The following is a 16019-nucleotide window of genomic DNA, read 5'->3' as shown; positions in this document are numbered from 1 at the left end:
GCACCTTTTTATTAAGTATCAGTATCTAGCAATGTTTTGTTTAGCTGAAATATTTCAATTGTAAAAACCATCTCTGGTTATCAAAAATAATCAAAAACCTTATTGAATTTAACTTGCTTTTACAAATGCCTTAAGAAGTGTTATGCTAAACAATATTTTAAGTAGAAAAACACTAACTTTTAAATAGTTTGGTGTACTACTTCTGTACATATATTACCTGGTTTCTTTTATAGGAAACCTGACTGAAGTTTATCACATTAAGCATTGTAAAATAAAGAGCTAATCACCGTTTTAACAAAAACACCGTCTGCAACAACTGCAAGTATTAAATATAGTATTTATGGTGGATAATTGACTGCTACAAAATATGAAACAAAATATATTACTGGATAGTTTTTCAGAGTGCAGCTGCCCTTTGGCACCCCAAATGAGGATTTCCCATGAATAAAAGCTGCAGAACAATTCATGTAGTCATTAGTTTAGGTCAATGGTCTTTTCCTCTCTATTCTTCTTCCTCACGGCCCCCAGCCCCTGCAGTGGCGCCATATTATTAAAAACATTAAGTACCTGGGATTTATGCTTCAGAGCAAGACATCATTTGAGTAATTTCAAGTGATGTACAGCTAGCTCCTCATGTAAAAAAGATGTTTTGTGGTCACAATTACTTCAAAAAGTAATTATATTCAAATAACCTGACATATCATGCTTTAGCAATTACAGAACCATGATTTTGACACATGGCAATTTATAAGTTAGGCAAATGTGAAATGCTAAAAGATGTGAACAGCTGTTCTCTGTTTAAGTTTAGAGTGCTGCAAAATTCCGGTAATGACTTTATTTTTTTCAGTTAACATAACCAGCCCACGATACAGCATACTAAGTCACAAAGTACAAATCCAAGGAAGGAAATACTTTTACTTGTTACAAAACTTTGGCAAATCAAGACGGTACTCTTAAATACAATAAAATCGTATTTTTTGATTGGCATTATGTACTTAGTGATATTTTTCAGTACAAAAATGTCATTTAAGTACCAAATTAAAAGTATGGTTGTTAATGGTGGTTTATAGCAGAGAAAGTTATTTTATACAAATCAATGTCTTTTAGAACTATACAATTTCTCCTTTTAAAGTGAGTTCCCTCTTAAAGTTTGCTGCAAAGGGCAATTGTGTACATTTAAGAGGTGGCTCTGCTTTGTTCTGCAGCTGGTCCAAAGCCAGGCAGAGTGCCAAGGCATGAAAAGCTTTAAAAGTCTAACTTAAGGCGCTGTAATATGCTAAAACCAATTTCCAAGTACTCTTCAAAAATTGTTAATTTTTCACATAAATAATGGAACCCTCAAAACCAGACAGTCATTTCAAACACTAACCATTTCAGATGAGCCCTTTTTATTTAGAAACCCTGCACCTCTCTGTTTTGAGCAAGTCACATAGCCTTTCTTCAGTTTACTAAAAAAAAAAAAAATTCTACCTAAAATATAGTCGTACTTTTTAAATAACAAATAAATATATTGCCAGCTAATGAGACCCAGGGTCCTGGGTGCTGCATGTCAACATTCATCATTTCTCTACAAATGCTGCCGCTGCCATTGGTGTCCTCATGCTCCCTCTTGCCGAAGCCGTCAATTCTTCAATCTCAGCATTTAATTGATGTATTACCCATTCCATTGCTTCTCGGCCCTTAAACAAATCCAAAACGTTTATTGTTACCAAGAGAGCAAAGGTACGTATCAAATAAATGGCACACCAGGAAGTAACCAGGATCATTACAAACATAACTAAACCTCACCAGGATGATTTTTTTACCTGGCTTTTCCTTCTTAATGTTATTTACCAAATATCAAGTGACTTGAGCAACTGGCTTGATCTATCAACTGATTTTTATTTTGTATGCAAAAGATGTTCTCAAAAGAATCTACAATTAAATGACAATAATGATATTTTACTTATTTCATGATTAGAGTGGTGCCCTTTTTGGGGGTGAGGTCAAATCCTTTTCTTTTTATGTCCATATTTTAAACCAAAATCCTGTAAAAGGCCCTGAAAGATCTGGTCCCTGACTACGTCTTCAACATTCTCTCCTGGCACTCTATGCAGTTCCTCGAGGAAAAGAAAAAGAAGCATTTGTGCTTCCTGTCTCAGGGCCTTTGCACATGCAGCTCCGCTGCCTGGAATGTTTCCTGCACATCCCTGGCAACCAACTCGTGGCTCGTTCAGCACTTAACAGAAACATCACTTACTGACACTCATTAAATACTCTCATACCCTTCTGTACTTTTCCTTTCCTAATGACATGGTGTGTGATTAATGTCACCTTCCTGTGAGTTCCACAAAGGCAGGGACCACATTTTTTTCTTCCCCACTGCATCCCCAGTCTAGCCTAGCACTCTGCCTGGCACAGAGAAGGCATGTATGAGTATCTTTTGACGGCTAAATGATTATATTAAAGGCGTTACAAAGAAGTACGTGAAGCATCTCTCTCTCTAAACTTACTTTGTTTAAATCATGGGTTCTCAGTCGGGCTAGGTGGGGGTGGTGATGGAAAAAATTGCCCTCTATATGTACAAAGCACATCCATCCATCCATCCAATCTATCATGTTAAATAACTTCATAGAGTAGAGTGATTAGGAAAAAAATGTCTCAAATGGATCTGGGAAGTGGGGGCAATAGGAAATGATAACGAAAAAAGGTTGAGAACTGGTGCTTTAAACAATGAAACATGGCTACACATCACCGAGCACTTCCCATGTGCTGGGCCCTGGGCTATGTACATTCTGTTGTTTACTCTTCATGCCTAACCCTATAAGATGGGTAGTTAATCTCCGCTTCAGATGGTAAACTGAGGCATAGGAAGGTTAACTGCCCAAGGTTGAAAGGCTGGTAAGAATTAGAACTTGGATGTGAACCCAGGTGTGCTGGAACCCAGAGCCTGTGCAAATAACAGTCTATATGGAGTCTCACTGCATTGTGGCTGAGTCAGCTTATGAGGACAGACACCCACTCAGTACTAAGCTCTTCCAACAAACAAAACCTAGGAATAAGAGCAGTGAAGGAACAGCCGTACTTACTTTATTAGCATTTGAAGATATCGTATTTGCCATCAGTCCTTCGAGATAACTACTGAGACTGACTCCTTTCACGGTGATTATGGCTTCTTGAGTCAAAACAGTTCTGGAACAAAACAAATTCACACAGCTTCAGAATGATCTAACTTTCACTTTTTAAGGAAATATTTGATTGAAAAAAATTAAAATACCCTGTAAAGTAAGTTTGTTAAAACATTTTTTACTCACTTTTCTGGGTCCTGAGGATGTGGTTTGTATACAAGTCTCTCATCTACTGAAACCATATTTGTAAATGAAATCTATAGAATTAATAAAAAAAATCAAATCATTTTGGAAACCAAGGTTAAAAACATTTCCAAACTAATAAGCCAAAATCTTGCTAGCTAAATATATAATAAACCACTTTGATGTTACTATGTAAATGAAACTTAAATTTCACTATTCATTGCTTACTTTTTATTAAAAAATACATTTGGCAAAAGTTTTACAATAGTAATAATATGCACAGCATCCCAAATTCATTTTATTGAGTACTGTCCCCCAGAAATAATAAGCAGGCTCATTAGAGCAGTGAGGCTAAGATGCCAACAGGCAGACAATCCAGCATGTAAGTTTCGATTTCCCAAGCCACAATGGAGAGCTATATTCCTCTGTAGGTCAACTGCAGAGGAGACAAAAACTTAAGCCAAATAGTTTAAAATAAAAACAAAAGGGAGCCAAAACTTACATTAGTGGATTTAAGTTCCATTGTTTTCTCTACAGGATCAACTACAGAATGTTCTTGAACGTATGTTTTGGTTCTTGCTGCACCAATAAGCTAAACAAAACATCCAGAATTAGTAATCAGAGGAGGAAGGATTTCTTAACAAGTATATCAATATTTTATCTGAAAGTAAAATGTGTTAATGTATTGCATCAAAAATGTTTCCTAAAACACATGAGGCATCAGACAAAGGTCAGGAAGGAGGCACATTTGAGAGTGACAGGAATTCACACACCATGGATGACATAAGATTCAGACACAGAAAGAAACCCTGCCCAGAGGCAATTGGCAACCAACCCACTGAGAACGACTGCAATATAAGGCAAGACGCTGAAACCGCGTGATTGTGGAGCAGTGAGCCTGAAATACAGACATCAGAACCTTTGGGGGAAACATGGCATCTAGAAAAAGGAGAGCGCGAGTATCTGTTGGTGTGTTCCTAGAGCAGTCTAAGGGACAGGGCGTCGTGGCTTCCTTGTCCTGGCAGAAAAGCAGGCACCTCACTAAAGACAGTACCTCACATGCAGTATTACGCCCCCTGTGCTGACCCCCAGCCAATCCCCTGGTCTTGCTCATTTCTGTGTCCCCACTACCTGATGCAGCGCTCTGTACAAAGGAAACAATGAGGACATTTGCTGTTGACAAACGTGTACTTCAGTTCTCTGGAGTGGACCTACCTTCTAGAAAGAGAACCTCTTTCACTGAAAACTGGGTCCACTTATCATACCCGAGTTCTCTCAATTATAAACTGGCATTCAGTTTCTTGCTGATTAAAGCGACTCACTAAAGCCTGCTTGCTTGTATCTGAATGGAACACAGTTTTTAAATGCATGGGGAGGAGTGCCAGACCTTGGAACCAATATGGCAACAGCAGAGTCTAAGGACTTGCTCCTCACTGAATGTGCACGACCTGCCACTGACCACAGCAACTGTGAGCTAATAGCCACCAACTAACGGACCATGACTCCCAAGTCTTATTATCCAGTTGGTGGCAAAGCAGAAGTAGAATAATTCCGTTTAGATTTGAGAGCATTAGCTGGCTTCCTGCAGAAGGTTTTATCGGGTGCCTTCATGAAGACTGTAATAATATTTCTAATTCATTATACACTCATAACTCAAGTTTATTATAATACAATTTGAACTGATGCAGAAATGACATTCGGAACTGGCTCCCACAACCTATTTGAAATTATAATGTGGTTTAGAAAACTTTTCTCCAGCAGTCACATTTCTACAGGAATAGAGACACACTTACAGATTTAACAATAGAAGGCAGTCCCCACTCTGTGCTGAGAAGTCTATGGCTGTGCAACTTTCCAGAAGGATCTACATGTCTGTCCAATACATCAACTCCAACCACACTTGGGTTCATAGGGTTTGGGTATTTCTGCATTGCAGCTGTTGTAACAGTTTCCCATGGGTGCCTGCCAACATAAACCAAAATCAAACATTTAAAATATGCATATAAATTAAGCCAGCTTTATAACCCACCAAATTATTGTTCAGTTTAATTAATATATCTAGGGACAATTATTTTCTGGAACATTGACTGAGAGATGATTCTGGGAGCTCTGTCTATATTTTAAACACACGTAGGTTTCAGTATTTTTCCAGGACACAGGCTATACGGTTCCATTAATATCCATGAAGATTAGAGCAGCCTACAGAGTACCACAGCACAGTTTCTTAAAATTTCTATTAAGTTATAAAGAAGTAACAAGTAAAAGAACTTACATGCACTGTAAATTCTTACAGGAACTACAAAAAGATCCACAGCATTACTGAGTTAAATATGGTATTAAAAATGTTTTTCTCATATTAAGGTAATAAGTAACAGCGGCCCCTCCAATCTTTATCCATTGTTTTTCTCAAAGGAGTGATTCTGATTTGTTTTGAAAAGGTCGCTAATAGAATAAAATGTTTTTAAGATGCTCCTAATGTGCTATTTTTCTACTACTCTTAATATAATAAGCATTTGCTTATCATCTAGGAATTGAAATGGTAACAATATCATGGAACTTGCAGGATCTTTATCTTCTTGGAAAAGCAATGTGCCTGGGGGATTCAAATCTGATGCACGTTTGTTCACTTCACAACTTATGTGAGTAAGATGCTTATACAATAGACATCTTTTTCAAAAGAGCGCTTATGAACTACACCGAGTATGAAAGGTAACTTAACTTTTCAGAGAACTAAGTCTGACAGCTACTTCCTGCCAACAGGGAAAATCTCAACACCATTCACTTCCCAGGACCCTGGACAACTAGTGACATTATTTTTAATGTTTTCATTTTTGCTATATTATATAAAAGAACCTCATTCTGTTTTTAATCTCAGGAAATCAATGCAGGTATATAAGTGGAGCTACTTTATAAATCTAAACAGTCCCCACAAGTAGAAGTGATACAGGCCAAACACTGATTGTTACTAAGGTAACTATCTAAAATGAAAATCAGATGAACCCTTTCCCTGTCTCCGTCTAGCTACTTAAGCATGGTTAGCTGGCTTCCTTGCACTTATCTCTTTCCCTCATCCCCTCTAAAAAATTAGTAATTGTATGACTTCAGGGTGGTCATGCATTCCTTGCAATTTAATCCTCTCTTCTCTGAGCCAACCTGAAAACACCGGCGTTGACTTGGCTTTCACTAAGACTGCTTTATGAAACATAACTGGTTCAAACATTACAAACGACGCCTATTACAATCAATAGTCTTCCAACAATTAATTTTAACTGTACCAATGTAATTATTGACAAGACCTCACAATGAAAGACATTCAAAGACAGCACCAAAGGGCAGTCTGGAGAACCTGGGGGCAGCTTACTGACATACCCAATTTCTTCGCCTATAAAATGAGGTGGGAGACACCATTAACTCCACTCAAGTAGCAGCAATGTCTTGACTCTTTTACCAAAATGTAACCAATCCAAAGAACAGTGCCTGGCACACAGTGGGCATTCATGTTTGTTGAAGGAATCAATGAATGACTACGACTGCATGCAAACGATATGCCAGGCCGCGAGGAAGTGTTGGAAAAGCAAGGAGGGGTAAGACACAGAATGACGACTTAGATGTTGAAAGTAATATCCTTAAGACGGGAGACACAAGGAAATGGTCTAAGACTTGTGAGGGCAGGTTATGACTTCAATTTCAGGTATGCTGAGTTGAAGAGCCTGTGGGACATACGAGTAGAGCTATCTGGTGAGACCTGAAAATGAGGATTTGAAATTCAAGATGCTAGAGCCCAAGGTGCAGATTTGGGTGGTATAAATGTGTAGCTAACAGCTGGGACTTTGATCGAAAAGCCCTGATTATGTGGGGAGAGTCAGAATCAGGGCTTCTTCTCCCAGGATATGTACAGCATTTGTTTGAACATGTCTATCTTCTGGGAGGAGGGCCTACAGCTTTCATCAAATCTCAGGGAACTCTCTAACAAAGAGAGAAAAAGAGAAGAATCACTGATGAAACTCAAGACAAGAAGGCCAACAATAGAATCGCATGAAACACTTACACTAAAGGGGAAGAATAGAGGGAAACGTTAAAGTAAAAAGGGCAGAAAGACTGGGAATGGGGGTAGAGGATGAGCCAGGGCATAGTGTTAGGGGTGACAGGAGAAGAACGTTCTAGGGAGACACAGGGCCAAGAACTGCTGAAGCATTTAAATCCAGAAAAGGACTGCAAGGAAGAAACCGTTCCCCATCCCAAGGGCTGAAATGGAGCAGTGAAGAATGTGACCAGGTTAAAGAACATGAGAAAGACTACAACATTTGGGTCTTTCCCCCAGAACGACAAGAAACTAGGAAGAAGAGAAATCTCCCCTCTGATTCTAACATTCTATACTTTCCAGGATCCAGTGGACTCGGGGCTGTGTCTGTTTCACTGAGTCTGTAAAAAGTTTTCCACTTCTTTTAAAATTGCCCTCAGAAACACCACTTAAAGAAATCAAATAGTTACTAAAACATGCTACAAAGCTATAAAAACTAAAACAGTGTGGCCACAATAGCAAGATCAGTGGAACAGAGCAGGTAGCTCAGAAATGGATTCATATATAAATGACAACAGTGCTTAGGACAAAGACAGCATTTCAAGCCAACGAGAAGCCGAATTAGTCAAATAAAGAGTGCCAGTGAGACAGGGTAGTCAGCAGGTTGTCAGGTAGACAGGGAGGTAGGTCCCTGGGGGCGTAAACAGAAGACAGCCGTTTCAGAAAGTCCAGGCTCTGAAGCAGACTCGAGGTCAACACGTTATCTCATAAACTCCCTTTGGCCAAAGGGAGCGGATCCGATAAACAGGAATGGGTGTATCGCCCATCCCTGCGGGGTGGGCAGACGGGCACACCTGACGAATTCCATCAGTAGGTGCCGCGCCCGCCCCCAAGCAGGCCAGAGAAGGTGTAAAGGAAGAACGGCTGCCTTCGGCCCTGGGCACCCCCACTGGGGACGCCTCCACTCGCGAGTTCTGCCCTTTGCTTTCAATGAACTGTCCTCTTTTTAGAACTTTGCTTCTCCTCGGTCCGTGCTTCCACTCTTCAGCCTCACGAGGCCCCTTCCCGGCACTCACTCCCCAAAAATTGCCCATCACTAGGATAACTGAATAACGACTTAGGCAAAAACCTAGCTGCTTATGTACGTGGTTCTTCTGTACACGGGGAGTCGTGGAACCAGAAGGCACGTTCGTTCCCGCCCGCGGGGCGAAGGCAGTTTCCGTCAGTAAAGGTTCCCCGGACCCCAGCGCTGTCGGCGAGCGGGGCCCGCATCTCCCGCGGGCAGAACCCCCGCGAGGCCAGGCCAGGAGGCGGGGTCACCCAAGGTCACACGGCCGGTCGCGGCCAGGGCCGCACTTTGCACCCCGACTCCAAGGCCCCGTCCTTCCGGTTCCCAGGCAGCGGGGCGCTCCGTCTCGCGGGCGCCCGAGCTCCCCGGACTCGCGCTCCGAGGTCAGGACCGCACCCCGACGACGGCGGGGCGACGAGGCCGGACGAGGCCCCGCCTTCCTCCCGGGACCCTCGCGGCCCGTCCCACGGGGTCTGGAGGCCGGAGGCGGGAGCGAGGGGCCGCCTTCCCCCCGAGGGCACCTCGCGCGCAGGACGCCGCCGCCTCTCCCGGGGGGACGGGCGCGGGCCGGCCTCTGCCCCACGGCCCCCGGCCCCTGCCCCACGGCCCCGGGCCCAGAGAGGCGCGGCGGCCGGGGGTCGGCGCTCCGCCCTGGGGCCCACTCGTGGGGCCCACTCCGCCTGGGCGCCCCCCGGACCGCGCGGGCCCCGGCGCAGCTCCCTCCGCTTGGGCCGACGTCTGGAAGCTCCCTGCGGGCCGCCTCGCCCTCGCCAGCACTCCCGCCCGGGCCGCCCCTCCCACCCCGAGTTGCCCCGAAACCCCCGCCGACCCGCCCCACGCCCCACACGTACTCAAAGACGTGCTCCGAAGTCCAGATCTTCATGGTGCCGGGGCCTGCGCGATACCGGGGCAGCGCAAAGTGGGAGAGGAGCCACCCTCGCCGCGGCCCCCCGCCTCCTAGCCACCCAGCCGGCCGCGCCGCGCGCACGCGCCGTCGGGCCCGACGCGAAGGACGTCCCGACGCACTGCCCCTCGCCCTATCCCGGCCCGGGGTTTGCCCCAGCCTGGTGCGCGGCGCAAGGAAACCCCGCCCTTTAGCGCCGGGCACACTGCGCCGGCGCAGTTCCGGGAGCCGCTCTCGGGGACGCCGGCGCCGTCGCTGTACTGCGCAGGCGCGGCACGCGGCCGACGGCCCGCCCCCTCGCGGGCGTCGCGGGGCCCGCCGACCTTTGGGCCGACTTGGGTCAGGCCCAGCGGGTTCCTGGACGGGCCGGACCGGGGCGCTGCGCCTGCGCACACCCGCCCCGCCCTGACCCGCCCCGCGTCGTGAGGCCCGTGGACGGGCGCAGTGGACCGTCCCGCGGTGTTTACGGAGCAGGGCCCGCGGCGCCCCGCTGGAAGGTTCTTCCCGCCGCCTGCCTCCACCCAGGCTTGGGAATTGCAATCAGCTAGCTGTGTGCTGACACCCTGTGCCCTCCCGGAGGTCATGGCCCTGGGTGGGGATGAGACACAGACAAGGAGGAACGGGAGCACCAGCAGTGTGACGGGTGCCCCAGTGAAGGGTGCAGCCAGGCAGCAGGAGGGCTGCGCGGAGGAGGTGGGAAAGCCTCGCGGCCCTGGCTTACACGGCGGGTCTTCACCAGAGGTCCCCCGCCTGCCTTCCTCCCCCCTTCAGAAGACCCGCCAGCACTTCCTTCCTCCATCACGATACCCCGTGGCACTTCTCTCGGCACCACTCGGACCTGTCTCCGCTTAACTTCGTTCAGTGCAAGCCCTTGGGCTCTCTTGCACAATGATGGTTCTCAGCACCTCGCCTATAGTGGAGGCTCAAGGGTGATGTCTTGAAAAATGAACTGATAATTACTTGTGGCACGAAGTACGGAAACCATCTCGTTCACCAGTTCGACTTCCGCTGCACCGTAAGCCCCTGAGGGCGAGGTCCTTGCCAGACCTGTTCAGTGATCCTCGGGGACCTACGCGACAATTACGTGTCGCGCAAATGAATGAAGGACTGAGAAGGGAGGGGCCCGGAGGGAATGCCACGCGGTTTCGTCGACACACGAGCCTCGTTTCGTGGACGACATGCCTGGCCCCGCTTTCAGGAGAAGCCGCCCTCCTCTGCTCCCCGCACAATCCACACACAACCTTGTAGCCCCTAACAGAAAATGGTGACATTTTGAATGACGACTGTGCAGGAAAACCTTTCCGTCTGGTTATGTAGACGCTACTTGGAAGCACTGCCTCATTTTCTTTCTTAGCTCATTTGATTGTTAAAAACAAAAGCCAGGTTAATTTAGAAGGGAGGATAATTTAAAAAAAAACAACAAACAAAACCTGAATCCTTTATATAGAAAAACAGAAAAATTACATTAGACGGGAAGGAAAGAATATGTGGACAAGTGCAATTCGTGGTACCTAGGACTTAAAAAAGAGCCCTGCAGTACTCAGAGTGAATTCTTGGGGAGGTCATGCTTTCAGGGCTGTGGAGACGGCCTCAGCTTTGACTAAGACGTGGGGCTAATGGTGCTGGGTGTTGAAACACTGGTTCGGGAACCATCAGCAGAGCACAGCCTGTACGTGTGTGCCGTTCCTGGACCTTCATGAAACTGTTCACCATCCAGGATTCCTATTATGTTTCTTTTAGAGAATGTTATTCTGCCCAGTTTGAGATTTCTGTATGTGTGTGTTTTTTAAGTTGTGAAAATTAAATGACACCTATCTCCCACCCGTACTATTATCAGTCCATTTTACTCACTGCATGCAGAGTGACGGGGGTGGAGCCATGGAAGGACAGACATCTAGGACCCACATATCTTTTCTGTGTCCCCAAGGTGCACATTATACCACCTTGTACTTCAATTCGGAGCGCAAGACCCTTACATATATTATCTCCTGGTGACACATTTAGAAACACCCAAAGGAATCGAATGCTTTTCAGATACCTAAGCATTGTATCACTGATGGTATCTCTCCCAGAAATAGGGAAGTCATTATCAGGTCATTAATTTGAAATTAAGTAGGCGACTGGCTGTTATGGCGCCTGCCCCAGTGATGACACACAATCCCCAGATTCCCACACCCTTCCCTGGGGGGAGGGAGGGAAAAATGCAGATGTGATTCCTACCAGCGAGGACCTTCACATCTGGCTGAGAAGCCAAAACACAATCAAGAAAAAACTACAAGATATTTAAAGTGAGGGTTTGGTGTGTAGAGCAGAGAGACCCTTGACTGAATGAGCTGCAGCCCCTTCGTGGAAAATGGTGGGCAGCCCGGCTTCCTAGACCACAGAAAAGGATTTGGCTCAATGGCCGAGATCAGGGCTTGGCACGTGAAGGGGCAGATGACAGCACTGATGGTAGTGACCCACGGGGCCCAGAGACAGGCCTGGCTGGAGAAACGGATGAGGTCATGTGCTCTAACTTTAGCTGGGCCCCAGTTCCCTTTATTTCCAAACTTTGGTCGTTCACACGCCGTCTTCACAATTTTCCCTATCTTCATACCATGTGTTCCATTATTACTTAAGTTTGTTATATCAGCTTCTTTACAAATACACTGTGAATGAAACTTTGTATAACTGCTATCAAAAGAGACCCAGTATTCCTTCCCCTGATATATACAAAATACATAACAATTAAAACAATAAGCCCCCTACCACCTTTCCTAGACTCCAGTAGTGGGCGTCTCAATCAGGGCCTACTTCCCAGCTTTGTGACTGCTCTTACGTCTTAGTCATTTTCTTCAAACTTCAAACCCACCTTTACCTCTGAATTCACTGTGAACTTCTTCAACTTTCCTTCCCTTCTCCTTAAAATGTCTTTTGGGGCCTTCCCGGTGGCTCAGGCGGTTAGAGCTCCATGCTCCTAACACCGAAGGCTGCCTTTTCGATTCCCACATGGGCCAGTGGGCTCTCAACCACAAGGTTGCCAGTTCGATTCCTCGAGTCCCACAAGGGATGGTGGGCTCCGCCCCCTGCAACTAAGGTTGAACATGGCACCTTGAGCTGAGCTGCTGCTGAGCTCCCAGATGGCTCAGTTGGTTGGAGCGCGTCCTCTCAACCACAAGGTTGACGGTTCGACTCCCGCAAGGGATGGTGGGCTGTGCCCCCTGCAACTAACAACGGCAACTGGACCCGGAGCTGAGCTGCTCCCTCCACAAATAAGATTGAAAGGACAACAACTTGACTTGGAAAAAAGTCCTGGAAGTACACACTGTTCCCCAATAAAGTCCTGTTCCCCTTCCCCAATAAAAAAAAAAATGTCTTGTATCCACATTCATCTCTATTTCTTCTGGAGTCAGAACATATTATTCCTCCTTTCAATCTTTTTGCCTTTGCCCCCTTTGTGTATTCATTCAAAAAACAGCCACTGGTCACCTATTCTAGGCCATTGTTATCCTCATGGAGCTTACACTACACCAGTGGTTCTCAACCAGGGTGATTTCTCTCAGGGGACTTCAGGCAATATCTGGGGACCATTTGCTGTCACATATAAGGAAGGGGTGCTATTGGCATCTAGTAGGTAGATACCAGAGATCTTGCTAAACCCCCTACAGTGCCCAGGACAGAGACAGTCCCCCCACAACAATGAAGTACCCGGCTCCAAATGTCAGCAGTGTCACAGTGTAGAGGTCCTGGGCTACAGCTAACAGTCTGGCCTTGATTTTTTGTTCTTCCATTCCCAACTCAACAACCCTACAGCTACATCCATTACTCACCGTCCATCAACAGGCCACACTGCCACACCCTTGAACTTTGTACATGGCATACTCTGCTTAGAATGCTCTGCCCCTTTATTTGCCTTGAAGAGTCTTACTCATGTCTGGAGACTGTGCAAATACTCCACTTCCCTTGCGGGAGTGCCTCACAGATATGCCTTTGCCCTAGCTCAGTGCAATGCTTTGTTTCTGCCTCTGTGCTCCTGTTGGCATTTAATAAAGACCTTATTATTGTAATTTGTGTGTGTCCACAGCAGCAATTTAAAGTACAAAGCGATGACTTCTAGCTTAGCCTGTTAAGCTGCTATAACAAAGTACCACAGACTGGGTGGCTTAGAAACAAGTTTATTTCTAACAGTTCTGGAGGCTGGAAGTCCAAGGTTGGGGTGCCAGCACGGTTGGCTTGCCAACTTCTCATTATGTCCTCATATGGTGGAAGGGGGTGAGGGATCTCTGGGGGGCCTCTTTTCTAAGGGCACTAATCCCATTCAAGAGGGCTCCACCTTCATGATGTAAGCACCTCCCAAAAGCCTCATTTCCTGATACCATCACTTAGGGTGTTAGGAGTTCTATGTATGAATTTTGAGGGGACACATTCAGACCAGAACAATCTCTGTGTTAGAGGGATGGGGGGGCCTTCTTATCTAACTCTTTATTTTTTGAGTCCTTGCTGTAATGTGGCTACACAGGGAATCATCAAAACATGGAAATATTCATCACTGAACCAAATACTTAGAAACTTGGTGCCCAGTGAAAACATTAGCCTAGACCCTCACTTGCTGAGCCCAGTTGTTTGGTAGTTAGTCTCTCCCTGGTGGTCCATGGCTAAACATGTACCACAAATGATTGGAAAGTGAAATGGAAACTCTTGGAAAAGGTGCAGGATTTTATCAGGTTGAGGAGAGTCCTAGAGACGTCCTGCATCACACATGAAACCACCAATAGATGACTTCTACAACTCAGGCCATTAACAACCAAGAAGAGAAAGTCAAAAAAGAAAAAGCATGTCGTGAGTCAATGATTTCAATGGTTAAGCATTGGGACAGACCCATGGGAAGATTGATCAAGTCCTTGAATATCTATGCAAAGATCTGGTCTGTGAAATTCAAACACATCAGGCAGGGCTTTTTACAGTTTGGTGGGGAAATTATGGCCAAAACTAGCACTTGATTCATTCGATGTAATAAGAATTTGCATAGATTTACATTTTAATCCAAGTGTGTGTGTGTGTCTGTATCTCATAATATATAAAATATATGTTATAATATATGTATCATGACATATATGCATATATGTGTGTGCGTGTGTTTGTGTAAATAAACTTACTACTATCATTTTATATTTCAGTTTTTTCAGGATAAAGTCTCAGCCACAATTTTTGTTTTCTGTTATATACTATGAAATTTTGGTGTTGGTTTTAAGTGGATTCAGTGGGCTTATTGGGCACCAATTATACACTAAAAACTAAGGCTTTCTTAAACCCCAAGAACTGGGACTGCATGAGAAGATTAGTTAGGAGAAAAATGCAATAAGTACTTAGGGTGCAAGACAGCCAAGGGCAGAGGTGGGAGGAGAGGAGACAGTGTGAGACATTTCTAGGAAGCCCCACTAGTGAGCCCTTGCACACTCTCACCGTTTCACTTGTGAGCCAGACAGCCCTTACAAAATGGACAGCCAGAGTCCGCGTGGCCACAGAAGGAGCCAGACAGAAGTGGACCGCACAACTCAAGCCTGAGACTTCAAATCCCATAATCTGTCCTCTCTGAGGATTTTACTGACCGGGGAAGAAGGGAGCAGGAAGCGAGGGGAGCACCGGGGCTTGCTGGGACCTGAGGCGCAGAGCCCACCTGCTTGACTCGGAGACGGGGATCTCCCCGGTTTCAGGAACCTCACATTACTTCTAATTTAACAAGTTTCTCGAGTCAAATTCAATTTTGTTCCCATTAGTGATTGAAGATTTCGAGTAACTGTCCAGAACTTCTGATCTACATGATATTTCCCCCCCTGTTTTCTGTTTACCTAACCCAGTTATCCCTGAATTCCTGTCATAAGAAATGAATCTCTTCTCTTGGGAGGACTTTGGCTAGTCCAGTAATTCCTCATCCTGAAAAATTAAGGCCAATTTCTTAGAGCTAATTCAATTTATCTTATTAGCGGTCTTCCTATAATCAGGCAGTCCATATCGAAATTAGCTTTATTCTCTTTCTATGCTAAAAGCTTTTACCATGAAAGACTCCCTCACATATACTCTCACACACAAAGGTATAAAACCTGGCCAGAAGTTCTTACAAGAATAATAAAAATGTCATCACTGCCCACGTGCCCACTGAAATGAACAGTTCTTGCAATCCCTTATTTCACGTTCATTTAATGTATTTTGTTTGGTCTCTATTACCACCTCAGGAGATGGAAAGGTGAAAAGCGGTCTATTGGCCAACTGCTGAGTGTCTGAAGACCAAAGACGGCTCATAGCAGCATTCCTATGAACAGATATAAGGCACGTTTTCAGTGTTGCTCTCCTCTTGTAAAGGACTTTTCTTATTTGAAGTCACCCAGACAGTGACCTGCTGTTTGGTAACTGGAGCCAACATATCAAGTCGACTGCTTGCCTCTCATGTCATCAAGGGACAGGGGGGTGATAATTCGCACTGAGGTTCCCCCTCTCTGCGAGAGAAATGGTTAGATTTACAAAAGGGGACAGGACCTGGCTCTTCCCTGGCTGTTGAGCTTGGCGGTCCCCTCCATTGTGCATTGTGCTGTAGGTAAATTATTAATAGTTTTCTATCTTTGCAGGAGGTAAATGTATGAATCCAGAAAGAGACCAGGCTTTGCAGGGGGCTCCTCTTCCAAGTAGCCCCATGAACAGGGGACCTTGGAAACAGGGAATGACAAATGCAACTGCTTATTGGCCTGGGACGGATGCAGA

General features: G+C 45.4%; 1 protein-coding gene across 1 annotated transcript; it reads right to left on the bottom strand.

Annotated features, from left to right (window-relative positions):
- Window positions 1-317: 317 nt before the first annotated feature.
- PRELID3B (PRELI domain containing 3B) lies at window positions 318-9550 on the bottom strand. Its single transcript, XM_081034496.1, has 6 exons — window positions 9232-9550; window positions 5084-5252; window positions 3793-3882; window positions 3294-3364; window positions 3069-3171; window positions 318-1679 (listed from the first exon to the last, which is right to left on the bottom strand). Exons 1-6 carry the CDS (start codon window positions 9261-9263, stop codon window positions 1560-1562), a joined length of 585 nt encoding a protein of 194 aa, XP_080890622.1. The 5' UTR covers window positions 9264-9550; the 3' UTR covers window positions 318-1559.
- Between the last annotated feature and the right edge of the window lie 6469 nt (window positions 9551-16019).

Source organism: Rhinolophus hipposideros (genome assembly GCF_964194185.1).
Source record: "Rhinolophus hipposideros genome assembly, chromosome: 22".
Taxonomy (NCBI): Eukaryota; Metazoa; Chordata; class Mammalia; order Chiroptera; family Rhinolophidae; genus Rhinolophus; species Rhinolophus hipposideros.
Note: the sequence above shows the minus strand (reverse complement) of the source record. Positions and strands in the feature narration are given on the sequence as shown.

What these genes read in the sequence shown, in the direction of transcription:
- PRELID3B (XM_081034496.1), bottom strand. Translation starts at nt 9,263, where the DNA reads ATGAAGATCTGGACTTCGGAGCACGTCTTTGA. An exon ending in TGGAACTTAAATCCACTAAT is followed by an intron (nt 3,365 to 3,792) that starts GTAAGTTTTGGC and finishes TTAATTCTATAG; the next exon opens with ATTTCATTTACAAATATGGT. An exon ending in CATCCTCAGGACCCAGAAAA is followed by an intron (nt 3,172 to 3,293) that starts GTGAGTAAAAAA and finishes GTTTTGTTCCAG; the next exon opens with AACTGTTTTGACTCAAGAAG.